Source organism: Taeniopygia guttata, chromosome 4, assembly GCF_048771995.1.
Source record: "Taeniopygia guttata chromosome 4, bTaeGut7.mat, whole genome shotgun sequence".
Classification (NCBI taxonomy): Eukaryota; Metazoa; Chordata; class Aves; order Passeriformes; family Estrildidae; genus Taeniopygia; species Taeniopygia guttata.
This window is the reverse complement of record NC_133028.1, coordinates 25766713-25782074: the sequence shown is the minus strand read 5'-3', so window position 1 is coordinate 25782074 and position 15362 is coordinate 25766713. Positions and strand designations below refer to the sequence as shown.

Genomic DNA, 15362 nt, shown 5'->3' with positions numbered 1-15362 from the left:
ACGAAAAACTTCATCAAGTTAAAAGCATTGTACAAAATGTGTCATTCTTATTTTTTAATAACTGATTTATATGTAATTCATTAAAATTAGGACAACAACATCATCATATCAAATAGAGACAAGAAAGCCTGCTAAGTGACAGTTTTTGTTCACTTGTGTTTGAAATATATTCAACATGAAAGAACATGCATCAAAAATACTTTTACTGACTTTCTAATAACCATGAAAAATCACATTATAGAAATAATTTGCAATTGAAAAAAAATCATTCTTTCATTGTTCTGTCTTGTGTGTTATTTACACTAGGTTGCTTAAATACATTATTCTGTAACATTTCTAAATAATTTCACAATAATAACCTTTTATATCAGTTTTAAAAACAAAACCTACTATGACTAATCTAAAGAAGAACAAATTGTGGTTTTTTCCCAAACTTGGTGCATTTTTTATGCAATAGATTTTTTAGTTCCCTCCTTCAATTTGAGGAATATAGATCCACACACACTCACACACACACACATGCATATATATATGCATACTAATATGATTTTTTCAACATACTGTTTGTCAGCAGTGTCTTCAGTTAGCTCTGCTGAAGACCATTATCATTATGAAATTATGATAAATTATCATTATTTATTACTGATAAATTATCATTATTTATCATTATGAAATGTCACTAGTCAGCTAAACAAAAAAAAAAAGCATCTGTATCAGCATTACCTTATATCCCTATGGTGTGCTGGGCTCATGATTGTTGTTATCACCAAGCCAGTGCTCATTATTGATTTGGAATTCATGTATGTACCTAATTTTTGAATGGCAGAAGTAAGTCAGAGAATCCAAACAGCTCACCCAGCTGGGAGACAGGTGATGCTGCATTATCTGCTGCCATGGATGAACAATATTGAGTTGGTGGACTTGAAACCTTTGCCAACCATTCGTCGGCAAGATGATGATGAAGAAGATTCTCTGAAAGACAGAGAAATTATGGTGAACAGTAGGCGATGGCTGCGAGGAGAAGGCTGGGGATCACCACAGGCTACAGCTATGGTTCTGAACAATCTGATGTACATGACTGCAAAGGTAAAATTAATTACTCATATGCTTGTTTCAGTGGATTGTTCTGTTTAGGATGCAGGAAAATACTGTTCAGAGATACTATGTCACCACGTTTTTAAGAGTTACTGTTCATATTTGTGGAGGTGCTTTGTATGCCCAAACTATACCTCATAATTTTGAGGTATTCCAAGAAATACGTAATATCTAACATTAATGTTATAGTAATTGTTAAGTATAGTGACAATATATAACTACTGTTTTGCAATATAGATGTTTTAGCTGGATAGAGAATACCTAACTGCCTGTATACCTATTATCTCAAAGTGGAGTTTTGAAACCTTTCTTGCTACCAGAGGCTGATTGACTCTCCTTCTTCCTATCTCAGCTACTTCCAGCAGAGGTGTATTGCTCACATGCAGTGCTCCTGTCAATGGAGAATCCTAGTGATGAGGGATCATGTTTTGAACTGTCAATTAAAAGCTCTTGTCAGTGTGTGGTCCATGGAGTTTTATTCAGTATTGTCAGCATCTGGGAGACTGGGTCTCTTTTAAATTTCATAGAATTCTAAGAGTTGAAAGGGAGCTCAGGAGATCATCAGGACCGACTCCCCTGACAAGGGAGAGTCACCCTGAGCATGTTACACAGGAGCTTGTCTAGGTTGGTTTTTGGTCTTCAGAGAAGGAGGCTTCATGACCTCACTCAGCAGCCGGTTCCAGTGCTCTGCCAATCTCTATGGAAAGAAATTCTTCTCCATGTTTAAGTGGAACTTCTTGTGTGTTAGTGTACACCCATTGCTCCTCGTCCTGTCGCTGGGCACCGCCAAAAAGAGACTGGCACCATCCCCTTGGCCTTTGGGATAGTAATATGCATTAATGAGACCCCCATCTCAGTCTTCTCTAGACTAAGAAGGCCCAGCTTCCTTAGTCTAATGTATTATATATCAATGAGATATATAGTATGTACACATATCTTTAGATACATTTTTATACAATTATATCTATAAAAGAAAAAGCTATTTCCAGAGTATGTTTTTTAAAATACATGTGAAAGCATCATTGGTGAAAGCATCATTCTGGAACATTAAAAAGGCAACAGTTTCCTGTAAGATTCATGTCTCCTTTTTCTAGAGCCTATTTCACTTGATCAGTATAGATAATGTTCTCTGACGAAGTTTTCAGGACATACATTTATTTTGTTTTCTAGTATGGTGATGAAGTGGCTTGGTCAGAGATAGAAAATGTCTGGACTACTTTGGCAGACAGCTGGCCAAAGAATCTGAAAATAATTTTGCACTTCTTGATCAGTATTTGTGGAGTGAACAGTGAACCCAGCCTTTTGCCTTATGTGAGTATGTGACAGATCTCTCATTGGTGCTTATTGATATTTTAAAAATTAGTATGTCTAGCAGCAAAGATCACCAAATATGTAAGGTAGGATTTATAGTATCAAAATCTCCACCTTGTATTTTATGGCAAGTAATTCTATGAATAAATCAAATTCAGTTCTTCTGTTTGCATTCTTTGGACACCTATGTCAAAATTACAGAATCGATTTGTCAGTCAATTAAATAAATTAATTTGTCATTCATGGAATGAATGTAGGACTGTATGAAGACCATAGACATTTTTAGTGATCAAATAATAAAAAATGTAAAAGAGTTACTGAAATTCTACATATGTCTTAGCATTTTATTTTCTTTTGTCATAAAAAGAAATCTTACGAATTTGATAGCTAAACTTGGATTAATTTTATTAAGAGTACACACTGAACAAATTTTCCCCATGCTATAATTTAATATATTCCTAGAAAGCAGACAGATAATACAGGAAAATAAAGCATCTGTTATACCTTGTAGAGCATCATTCTTTCATAACCAGTATTATACCAAAAAAACCCCAGCAACCCTCCCAAGCACCCTCAAAACCAATTTTATTTTATGTGAAAATGTATGTGAGAGCAGTGCAGGATAGCATGAAGAAAAATATGATAATGTGCAGGAAAAGAAATAGTATGGAACAGAACTGTGACATATCAAAAAGAAATTGTATCAGAATACATTCATTCCAGTGTTGATCTCAGGTGCTACTAAAACCTTTGTAAGAAAATATTTTGCTTAAATCATTTTCAGAAGACATACTTTCAAACTTTATTGTCAGACAACTAGAACTCAAAAGATTTGCTTTCTTACTGTTGTGATGTATTTCCCATGTGTCCTGCTATTGTCAGCTAGAAAAGCAACTTTGGTTGCTTTTAGAACTAAAGTTTCATCTGTTGTGGCTTGCAGTGCAGGTAGATACTGATTCTAATAAGTTGTGGTATTCAAATCTCTTTTTATTAAAAAAAAAATATATATTTATGTATGTGTTTTTTATGGCAGGTAAAGAAAGTAATTGTTTATTTGGGTAGAGACAAAACAATGCAACTACTAGAAGAGCTGGTGAGTGAACTTCAGCTTACAGATCCTGTCAGTTCAGGAGTCACCCATATGGATAATCCACCATATTACCGCATTACATCCAGTTACAAAATCCCCTCTGTCACCTCAGGTAAGCATTTACTGACTTAAGTAATTTAAACTGTTATTGTTCATTATAAACATGCTGCTATCAATCAGTTAATGCTACTGGAGTGCATTTGTAAATATTCAATAGGAATGCAAGGTTCTGTTTCTAGAAATAAGGTTAAAAGTTTGTTTTACAGGTTTTGGTGTACCCAGAGTTCTTCCTGAAGAACATCTGATAAGTTCAGAAGCGATGAGTTTGTCTTAGTATTTGCATCAGACTTTGTCTGTGTTCAGAGACCTTGCACTGTTTACCCTCATTATATGACTTTTATGTCTAGTCAGTAAAACCATGGGGAAAATGTATACAATTTTAAATCCATCTAAGTTGTTCCTGTTACAGACACAAACTGCATCAATTGTTTCAAGAGGATTTAAGTTCACTTACTTAGGAAAATTTATTTAGAAATTATTAGCATTCGATCAATCATTAAAAAACCCCAAAAGTGCTGAAAATACCGAGTGTCTACCTTATGCTTCAATCCAACAACATGCTGGGGAAAAGCAGTCTTGTTTTGGTGGAGTATCCATCTGTCAAATTGAGCTTCAAAAGACATGGATGTGGGGAGGGTATCTAAGCAAGGCCTTAACTTCTGTGCTGCAAATTTGTCAATATTATGAAGTAGCCTGGACCCGTCATATGGTGTTCTCTGGATCACCAGGTGAATGCATTGGCACTTGTTCTTGGAAGTGTTTAAAAAATATTTTAAAAATTTTGCGGCTCTTGAACTTAATGTAATTTAGAATAGCAAAGGCTGGAAGGGTGCAAAATTGCTTCCAACTGGGGCTGTCAGTTCAGTGCGATGCTTGCAAATTTTTCCTAAAAGAAAATTGTTAAAAGCTTTACCACAGGCTATTAGGGTTTAATCCTTAATCTGCTTGTGGTTTGAATTAACTGGATAACAAGGTCCAACTACATTTTACAGATTACTATGAGGTGTATAATAGAGGAAAAAGGGAAATAGGTCTCTAGATACTGCTTAAAAACTTTCTACCTTATTTACATTGAAGAATTAAAAGATTCCTGGAATAGATAATTTTTTTCTGGTTAGTGTAATTATGGTAGCAGCTCACAGTCCTTTATTGCACGTGAAAGTTGTATGTCTCAGTTTGCACTTGTGCCAATTGCTGTAGAATACACCTCTGAGCAAGGACCAGTAAATAAGGGTGATCTTGTAATGCTTAAGACTACTTTTCAGTTTTATTGACCAACCTTTTTCCTTGTCCATAATTCACAGGTACCACTTCTAGCAGCAATACAATGGTGGCTCCCACAGATGGCAACCCTGACAGTAAACATATGAAAGACAGTATTGAAGAGAAGTAAGTATCTCCTCAAAGAGCAGTTATTAGATGAATGACAGGAATTCCTTTTAGGTACTTTAAATACTCCCATCTCAGCAGCTCCAGGTATGTCTTCATTGCAGGGATTCCATTCCATGTAATGTCATGCATGTCAACAGAACTGGAATACTATTTGGGATTAACAGTAGCAGCCTCAGTTGTAGTTGGAACTCCAGGTCAGGCATTGTATTGCTTACAGCTATATTGTCATTGGTGCCTAAAGTAGGTACTATTACACTTGACTATGTGTGTTCACATGAGAACAATTGTACTGAAAGGTGGGGTTGGTGAGACACTGGAACATGTTGCCCAGAAAGGTGGATGCCCCATCTCTGGAAGTGTTCAAGGCCAGGCTGGATAGGGCTCTGAGCAACCTGGTCTAGTGGAAGGTGTTCCTGCCCATGGCAGGGGGGTTGGAACCAGATGATCTTTAAGGTCCCTTCCAATCCAAGTAATTATGTGATTTCATGACTCACAGATTGGTTTATTACCTCACTGGAAGTGAACAGTGCCTATGTGTTGCTAGTTTATTTTCCCTAACTGGGGTATTTGGATGACTGGTATGTGTCAAGATACCTTACAGCTAACTTCAAAACAGATTTCTCCCTCCCTAATTTTTGAGCAATTTAAATGTAACCTTTTGGACAAGATACTTGGCAGATACTGACTGAGGCTGGTGGAAAGCAAACAGTTGATATAGACTTGGTCAGGCTGTGTGCTTGGAGCTCAGCAGTAACTGACTGTGGGCATGCTGTCATTTTGTGTTAATATGGATAGCTAACCTTCAAAAAGGGAGTGGAGACTCTGTAATTAGCATGAGCATACTGTGCACATATACCATTACTGTAGAGTAGCAACTATGTTGTAAGTTCACAAATGAGTTTCTGACAACTTGTTTGAGAGCTTTAATAATTACAGTTCCAATATAATTTCCCAGTTGGACACTTTCTTTCCTTCCCTAGGATAATTATGTCAATATAATTAGAATAGCAAATATATTGGTAGGGCAACCCCAACACTTAAATTAAATTAGGGTGAGCTCTATGATAGTAAATCACAGAAACCTGGAATGTGAGGTGTCATTCAGAATTCAGCCTAGCAAGGCACAGACGAGTAGTTGGCTGCTATGGGGGTCACATATGAATTTCCTTATTTTGTTCAAGAGTGAGAAGAACTTATGTAAAATGGTAACAAATATTTTAATGTGCTTAAATATTTGTGAAAATGATGGAACAGAAATATAATTTATAGTGGATAATGTCTTTGAATCCCCTTACCTGGTGTTGCTTAAGAAGGTATGTCTTATGTGGCTGAGGTGCTTTGGCATCATGTTGATTATCCTTGTAAGATGAATTGTTTTTGGTAAAGGAGTTTTACTGAAATACAGTTTTACTGAGAGACCCTGATTAATGTTTGTCACAGAGTGTCAGTTACTAATTCTGCTTTATTTGCACCTACAGCTACACACACCTAGACATCTACAGTGGGTTGAACAGCAACTTAAACCGCCAGCACCACAGACTGGAATCTCGCTACAGCAGCAGCTCTGGAGGATCATATGAAGAGGAAAAAAGTAATATTCTTTATTTTTAAATATTTCTATGAATAGCAGACAGAATTTTCACAAGTTAATACTTCTGAAGGTTGTGGAACATAAAGAAATGAGCATTATCAGTGTTTTTTGCGTAAGCCTATTAAAAAAATCAGTTTTTTTTTAAATCTTCCTCTATCTTATTACTGCTACTGAAGTCTAGCATACATTTGACTGCAATAAAATATTCGAGGAAGAAAATATGCTTTATTCTTTCTGTTTTCCTCTGGAATGAGTTGTGAACATCTTCCTAAATGAAATGGTTTTACTCTATTTCCTTTGACAGTTAGGCACAAGAAACAGAGATGAGCAGGATGAAGATGAGATTTAAAAAAAGGTGATGAAAAAGAAGTTTTTTTTAAAAAAAGAAAATTGCAAGTAATTGTTCTTTTAAATGATAGCATTCCTTGGGTTATTTACAAAAAAAAGGTACTAAACTTTTTTGAAACCATAGCAAAGGAAAATATAGCAGGGAAAAAGGTTCTCTTTATGCACATCTAATTTCCAAGATTGTTCTAAAAATGTGTTTTGGGTCACTTTTGTGATCTGTGTTTGGGTTTTTTTCTGAGATGCAGAAGTATGGAAAGAGGTAAAAATTTCATCTGAAACGCCATTGTGCATTTGGAAAGATTTCCTTAACAGAGGCTTATTAACTGTGTCTACTTTTTTACCAATGCCTAAGAAGAAAATCACCATGGCAGTGCTACAGAAAGCAAAACAGGTCATGTAGTCAGGCAAAAATGAGGATAGTAAATTATTTGTTACATTAGTGGGTTCTGTATGCTTGGTCAGAGGAGTTGTTTGGCTGAAACTCTTGTTTCAGCTAACAGGTTGTTAGTAATTTAAATGACTTTGTACTTCACCCTGCACGGGATAATCAGATATATCTCAAGTTGTGAAAGTGGTCCCACAGACTTAGGTTTCACTCAATTTTTTATTGACCATTGATTTTACTACTGGTTGTTTGGGTATGTTACAGCTCACAGTACAGCATTGCCGTTTCCTTAATTTTCTTGTGTGACTGAGCAACAGGAGGTGAACTTCTGCATGTTGAGCTTTAGATGTCAGTATGGAACTATCCTGTTCATGCTGTATTGAAGCAACAAGAGTCTATTAGGATCCTCTAATTCAGTCTTCAATGACTGATTCTTTGCACACTGTGAAGATTAGAGTGAATATATGGTTCTTACTTCCTCTCTCAAGGAGGTGAAACCTAATGTCCTCTGCAGAGAATGTTGTAAGGGCTGGACATACTAAGGCAGAATCTGCTAAACTTTGGATCAGGTTAGTGGCTTCTGGTGAGCCAGAGTTTATTACTGCATGGATAGGCATTATCCAGAATCACAGCTGCAGTCATTTTTGGATTTGTTTGCTGTTTGTGATAGCAACAGTGAGTATCCTGAGCTAGATGGTATTTCACATGTTCCATCCATAAGGAGTTTGTCGCTTCCAGTGGAGAAGGTGATAACAGGCTGATACATGTGTGAACATCTGAAATTTCTGCAGCTATACTTCCAAACAGAGCTGGTAGAATCACTGAACTTTCAGGCAATTTCCTTGTTTCTTGTCTTGACTGATAGTTCTGAAGTCCAAAACAACTTTTAAACAGAAAAGTATTTTGGGTGTGTTAACAGAGTATACTCTCATACAAAACAGCTGATGTTTTTCTTGCACTTTTGAACTTGCTAAATAAAAAACTAAATGTCTTTCTGTGCTTTCTTGACAAATTTACCTATTTTCTGAGCAGTATCTTTTATCAACCAATGGGATTGAGCTATGCTGTTGTAATAGTGGCAATTTCCGAGTTACCCGTGGATCAGGCCAGCATTATCTGGCAGATAACACTGGTGGGGTTCTGCTGTGAGACCTATAAAGATCTGCTCTTGAGGAATACTTCCTTAGCTTAGAATGAAATGCTCTTCAATATGAGCTCATTTAAATCTTAGGACCCAACCTTAATTAACTCCCTATCTGGCATGAGGTTTGAAATTCAAGGAAATTACATCAGATCACTTTGCCTTTTATCATAAGATTTATGAACCTATTCAAAAACGTCTTACTCTGTTATGTGTGTAACTTCTGTAGAATCGTCCTTATATTAAAAGAAATAACACTTTTTTTCTTTCAAGAAACTGTGTCCAGCTGCTACTGTTTACAGTTGGCTCCCCTTCCCCTCTCCTAGATCTCAACTTTTCAAGAATTTAAAAATATTTCTTCAGAAGACTGTAACATACAGAAATATGCATTGTAAATATATTTCTGGTTTAATTTTATGTTGTGTTAGGTGATTCAATGCCTCTATATTCCAACTGGCGGTTGAAGGTGATGGAGCACAATCAAGGAGAGCCTCTCCCTTTCCCACCTTCTGGAGGTTGCTGGTCGCCGCTGGTGGATTACTTGCCTGAAACTTCTCCTCCGGGCATGTCACTTCACAGGTAGTTGTTTTGGCAATGCCAATGGCAGTTCATTATGTTTTCTTTTGTGTTGCACAAATACAATTTGAAGATAATAGATTTAAGGGCAGTTGATAATAGATTTGTTTTCTGTGGGTTTACTCGAAGGTCTAGCAATTTAAGATTACTCAAACTTTTAATCTGGAGGATTAAATTGTTTCTATTTTTATTATGAGCATTCATCTTTTCCCTTATAACACAGCTTTGTGAATGTTTATAGACTGAAGAGTACAAGTTAGAAGCATATTAAGTTCTTTGCAGCTCTTCATGAAGTTCCTGTTGCATTCTTCTAACATACCATTTTTTTGTTTTAGATGCAATATAGCAGTGATTCTTTTGACTGATTTGATAGTTGACCACAGTGTAAAGGTGGAATGGGGAGGATACTTGCATCTTTTGCTTCATGCAATTTTTATAGGTAACTAACTTCTTACAGAAATACTTATAGTAACTTGAGGAATTCTCAGTTGTTCTTTTGATATTTAAATTAATTTTTGCCATTGCATTGAAATCCCATTGATGTGATAATATTTACAGTATTTTAAAAAAATTCAATTAAATGTTTTTCAGCTTAATTAGTATAATTAAGATTTTTTTAGTTGTTTTAAGGCACTTTGTTTAGGAGTCACTTTTACCTCTTGTAGAAGACAGTAAAATTCAATGTTTTCCTTTCTGTTTCTAAGTGTAATAATTTTCATACAGAGCACAAATGAAGTTCTTACTTAAAATTCTTCTTATTTAAAATTACTTTGTACTTTAACCTTGCATGGAATTATCAGATATATTTTAGTCTGATCAACATACAGTTTATTAAACTATATGCTGTTGTTTCTATATTGAAACACTGAAAAAATACTGTTTAGAGAATTCTCTATCTGTCACTTGGTAAAATATAACAGACCAATTTAAATACTGCTATTTTTCAAATAATGTAATTCAGCATGCCCTTGGAATATCATAAAGCCTTGCTATTTTCCTTTTGTGTTAGGTTTTGACCACGGTCACCCTGAAGTCTATGAGCATTGTAAACGACTACTTTTGCATCTACTGATAGTGATGGGCTCTGGCAGTAATGTCCAATCTGCTGCTTCTGTCCTACTCAGAAACAGAGAGTTCAATGAGTCCAGGGTGCTTACTGTCAAGCAAATGACCCATTTAGATTACACTTTCACAGGTATGCTTTTGATTTATTACATGTTGCATGTTAAAATGACATGGGAAGTTATCTCTTCTTACAGACATCATTAAGATTTCTGTTGTTTGTAATATCTTCCTGAGGCCTTGGCATTAAAATTTATTTCTTTGGATTTTAAGGAAGTCAATTTAAATAGAGTTTTCATTGGCACTTTGTGGCCATTCACTAAAGTAGGGACCACAGTTGTATGATGAATAGTAGTGGAAATCAAAGAGCGAGCTCTGTGTTTTGGAACTTTATTACAGCAGTTTTAATTATGCCTTTTAAAATAGAAACCAGGAAGCTACATCTCTTACTTGTTTATAACAAGTTAAAATTTCCAAGTTTTGTCAGCTGTGATTGCATTCTTTATTGGCTATCAGAATATTTTTTAGATACTACCTTTAAATATTCCCCTTAACTTTACAATGTTGTAATTATAAAGTATACTTTTTTATGAAGGGAATATTTTGATGGTGAGACTGTATTGTAGTTTCTGTTGAAATAGTTCTTTGTGGTTTTTTTTTTTTTAATTTAGTATTTCAAATTATTTCAGAAGGTGGCAGCATATTGCCATACAGTTGTTTGTTCTCTTTTGTTCGCATCAGCAATGGTTTTATTATTTAGCAAAAGTAGTTCTCTGATTTGTGCATTTGGTTTTTTGTAGCAATGAAGAATTAAATTCCACTGTGTATAGTGGAAGGATTATTTTATAGGAATCTGTTCAGCAGAACTTTAATGGTTCATGTGCACAGTGGCATATACAAACCATTCCCTTCCTAATCTTTAAGGGCTTGGATAAAACTGTCTAAACATGACACAATAAAACAAAGATATTTGATAGAAACTAAAATTGGGTCAGCATCAAACATTTCCAGCTGGGGATTAGGATAAGGTGTTTACAGGTAAGCACAACCTAGCACAAGGTTGAACAAGCTAATTTTAAATTTTATTTGAGCTGGCTAAGCTCAAATATCCCAGCCCAAACTCTGTGATTCTATAGTGAAGATTTGTGGTGGGTCAGTGAGTCTTAAGCTTATTTAAATACAAGTGTTATAGTCAAAGGCCCTACCAGTTTTCCTTGGTAGTTTACTTTCCCTCAGCCCTTCATAGATGGATAGAAGGGCAATGTGAGGAGTCACTGCAGTTGTATTGTATTGCCACGTCATTCTTTATGTGGAAAAGAAAAAATCTTCTAGCCTCAAGATTAAACTGACTTCAGAGAAACTTTGTACAGCCACAGGGGTTTTGCTTAGAGTCCATTCAATAGATAATACTTAGTGTTCACTGATTCAAGTGCTGTGAGTTACTCTGGGACTGGGTTTTCTCAAAAAAATTCTGCTCATTGGTAAGAAATAGTCTTTATAATTTTTTTAATTAAGCTGAGATTCCTCAGAAGCTGATGAGCTCTGATACTATTAGTACAAAATCAAGGATAATACAGGGGTTTTAAAAAGGGATTTAGCAGTTCCCAATTGAAGTTCATATAAGTTACGTGAAGAATTTGCATATGTAAGACTTGTTTATTTCATTGAAATTATTGCATCCATTAATTTATTCTCTTTTAAGTATTCTCATTACATTTACTAAGTTTTTGATATTTTTAGAGGGCTATTTTTATATATTTAATATTAACTGTCAACTTAAAAGTGCATAATCATCTTGTTTCTGTTTCAGCAGGTGTTCATGATTTTATACCTGATTACCAGCCCTCCCCAATGACAGACTCAGGGCTTAGTTCAAGTTCTACCTCTTCTAGCATCAGTTTAGGAAATACAAGTGCTGCCATTTCTCAACTGCAGACCACAATCCTCAATGAGGTTGACATTTCAGTAGAGCAGGATGAAAAAGTGAAAACACTTATAGAATTTATTACCTCAAGGTAAGATTTTAGTTTTTATTTTTGTCAAGATACATATTTTGTGGAAAAATGGCAAACCTCTCACTATTTAGCATCATGTTGTCTTAATTCTGTCTCTGTTTTATCACCAGTAAATGTTTTTGTATTATACACATATGAAAAGCTCTAACTTTCCAACACTTTCAGAGAATTTTGACCATCCTTTCAAGTCCTGTCTGTTTAAAAGTATTTTGCCATGTTTTACTCTGAATTAGGGCAGGAATACATTGAGATGATTAAAGAGTTGCGAGATTTATGTGCAGTTTAGAGATTATTACTTAGTAGTAGAGAGCTGACTGTTCAAAAATGATGAATTTGTTGCACAGGACATTGGTAAAATCATCCACATTTGTGCACTTTGTATGGTAGTTTATATTAAGCTTTCAAGATGGTGTTAATACGAAATCCTACCTGTTTCTCTATGCTTTTATTCTTTTGCTTTACTTCAGCCTAAATTTATAATAGCATGGCATATCTATGGAAAGGAATTGGAAAGAAAGGAAGTTAGGAAGTGCATAATGGTGGTAGTTGTACTGGTTCTTTCTTAGAGAACTATCTATTGTACTCTAGCTGTACCAGAGAACTCTTCCATCTTCTTACTCAGTTATTTCAATTGGAACTGATACACTGCTTTTCACTTTGCCTTAACGTCTTGTATGTTGTATAATATTGGTCAGTTGTCAACACTCTTTCTGATTTGTGCCTGCACAACTACTTGGTTTCTTTTATGTGGTACATAGTAGATTCTTTTGCAATTAACCTTACGGTTTAAATTTCATTTAAATAATATTAAGCAGAAAGGCTGCATTTTATATTCTGTTTACTCTATTTTTATATTTTTTAGGAAAAGAGGCCCACTTTGGAATCATGAAGATGTTTCAGCAAAGAACCCTAATATAAAGAGTGCTGAACAGTTAACTGTGTTTTTAAAGCATGTGGTATCTATATTTAAACAGTCTAGCTCAGGTATGTTAGAAATCAGACAATACATGATTGAGTCTGCAAGACTGCAAACTAAAGAAATACTTTTTAATGGGTGTAAACACACAGGTAATCTATAAAATCACTCTAGGAAATTACTGCTTCTAAATAATAGTTTTCTTGTATATTGCTCACTTCAGTTCATGTTTCTATTATGACAGATTTAAATATTATCTTTTAGGAATAAGGTAAAACATCTTATTAATTTATTGTGAACACTTAATATTCTAATGATCAATATTTTATTGTCTACCAGTCTCTCTAGCATTAAGTATTTGGAATACATGTTTGTATTTCTGTGAAGATTTTTGAGCCTTATACTTCTTGAGAAAAATGCAGAGGATGTGAGAATATTTTAAATTTGGGAATGACTTTGGCAATTTACTCTTCAGTAAATTCAAATTGATTTGTTTTTTTATAAAGCAGTGTTGCTTGAATATTTATTTGCTTTAATAGGAGGATATCAATTGGAACATCGTCTCAGTGAAGTTGCTTTGCAAACTGCTCTTTCGTGCTCCTCTCGGCATTATGCTGGGAGGTCCTTTCAGATTTTCAGGGCTCTGAAGCAGCCTCTCACTCCATCTACACTTTCTGATGTTCTCTCCAGACTAGTAGAAACTGTTGGAGATGCAGGAGAAGAAGCTCAGGTATTTGAAATTTTGCCCCCACTTTATTAGACAGCTAAGTCTGCCTAAATGGTATGCATGCATTATTAGCAAAATTTAAAAGCATTGTTTTATCCATTTAATTTTATTTTTAAGTATTTAAAATATAAAATTAACTGAGGAACAGTTGTGCACATTCTCTTCTACAGCAATAGGCTCTTTCAGAGAGTTTGATATGTCTGTTTCCTGTAGACACCACCTCTTTCATTGTTAGAGAATACTGGGATCAGCCATATAAGAAATTATTTTTGTTTTCTTTTATTAAGAACTTTACCTGATAAAGTGTTAACAATCATTCAACTTAGTGTCATTGTACATCTTAAGACGGAATCTAATCTTTTAATACTGCAAAATTAGTCTGAATGAAATCATCCTTCAATCCATCCTTAAAAACAATACAAACCAGAATTCATTCAGTAAATGCTTATAAATAAATTGAAGTTTTTCCTTGTCATGAAGCTATATTGCTAAACTGAGCTGTCTCATGAGATTGTGTTCTAATTTAAGCATGAAATAATTTAGTTACTGACACCGATTTTATATTTTTAAATTACTACTCAGTAGATTTTCTGTGATCTTCCTTGTGCATATTGCATAATTTATAATGGCCTGTGGCTTTCCCCAGGGTTTCGTCATAGAGCTGCTTTTGACTTTAGAATCTGCTATTGATACATTGGCTGAAACCATGAAACATTATGATCTGCTTTCTGCCCTTTCTCAGTAAGTTCTTTTATTAGTCAATCTTCATTATGCATTTTGTACATTTGAATTAATAAAAATCTGCATTATAAATGTAATTAAATAATTTCTTGTCATCTTTGCAGAATAATTGTATCCATATAGCAAAATTGCTTGCTCTGGTATGTTTTTATCATTCTGCCACAAGCAAAACTTGTAATAATCTCAATTTCCTGAAAAGAATATCTTATTGCCTTTCTGATTTACCCCCTTGGGTTCAGTTTAATTTTGTGAAAGAGGTGTTCAAGGAATTCCTTATGACTCAGTTCTGAAATATTGTCAGTTCTTCTTAAACTTCTTGAATTTAAAGGCTCTGCAAATGTTAGTCTGTCTTAGGCCTCAAGTTTGTTGTCCCTACATAAGAAGTGTCTGAGTCATTAGTGTGTCTCATTAGAGTTTGAGGGGTTACCTTGATTACTTTTATCAAACTGGAAAAAAAAATCCCTAAATGTACAGACATATTTGTTTGACTTCCTTGCAAAGTTTTTGAAAACGCTGAGATTTCTAGGAATATGTTCAATTTCTTAGTATCAGAATAGGAAGGTGTTGGGTTTCCTAGGTCAGATACCTCAGACAAATACATGGTAATAATTGTATTCATTAATTTCCCTACTTTTATCACATCTTTAAATAAGTTGGGATGCTGGATCATCACTTGCACATAATCTTTTATATGCTATGGGCTAATTTTTCCATTTTTGCTGTAATTTTTATGGTATTCTGGATTGTAGCAAATAGATTTGGTAGAAAAGATAACAAGATGCTGCAATCTTGTCTTTATACCATAAGGATATTTTAATAATAGATACAGAAATCCTGTATTTACATGTATCATAATACTCTTAGGGTGATGGACCAGAGTATTTACTGCAAGTGTATGTGATTAGTGTAACA

The 15362-nt window shown here is 34.7% G+C and overlaps 1 protein-coding gene across 14 annotated transcripts in view; it reads left to right on the top strand.

Annotated features, from left to right (window-relative positions):
• The window catches only part of FRYL (FRY like transcription coactivator), a 162339-nt gene that overhangs the window by 109840 nt on the left and 37137 nt on the right, over positions 1-15362 (top strand). For 11 of the 14 annotated variants that reach the window (XM_072928152.1, XM_072928154.1, XM_072928156.1 and 8 more), the window contains 12 exons: positions 827-1086; positions 2266-2406; positions 3440-3608; positions 4861-4945; positions 6427-6539; positions 8842-8992; positions 9325-9428; positions 9999-10184; positions 11862-12066; positions 12929-13050; positions 13522-13712; positions 14356-14450. In XM_072928152.1, the coding sequence (XP_072784253.1) occupies positions 827-1086; positions 2266-2406; positions 3440-3608; positions 4861-4945; positions 6427-6539; positions 8842-8992; positions 9325-9428; positions 9999-10184; positions 11862-12066; positions 12929-13050; positions 13522-13712; positions 14356-14450 (1822 nt within the window). The remainder of the gene's footprint in view (positions 1-826; positions 1087-2265; positions 2407-3439; positions 3609-4860; positions 4946-6426; positions 6540-8841; positions 8993-9324; positions 9429-9998; positions 10185-11861; positions 12067-12928; positions 13051-13521; positions 13713-14355; positions 14451-15362) is intronic. The other 3 variants (XM_041715721.2, XM_041715720.2, XM_041715730.2) reach the window with 1 other exon arrangement.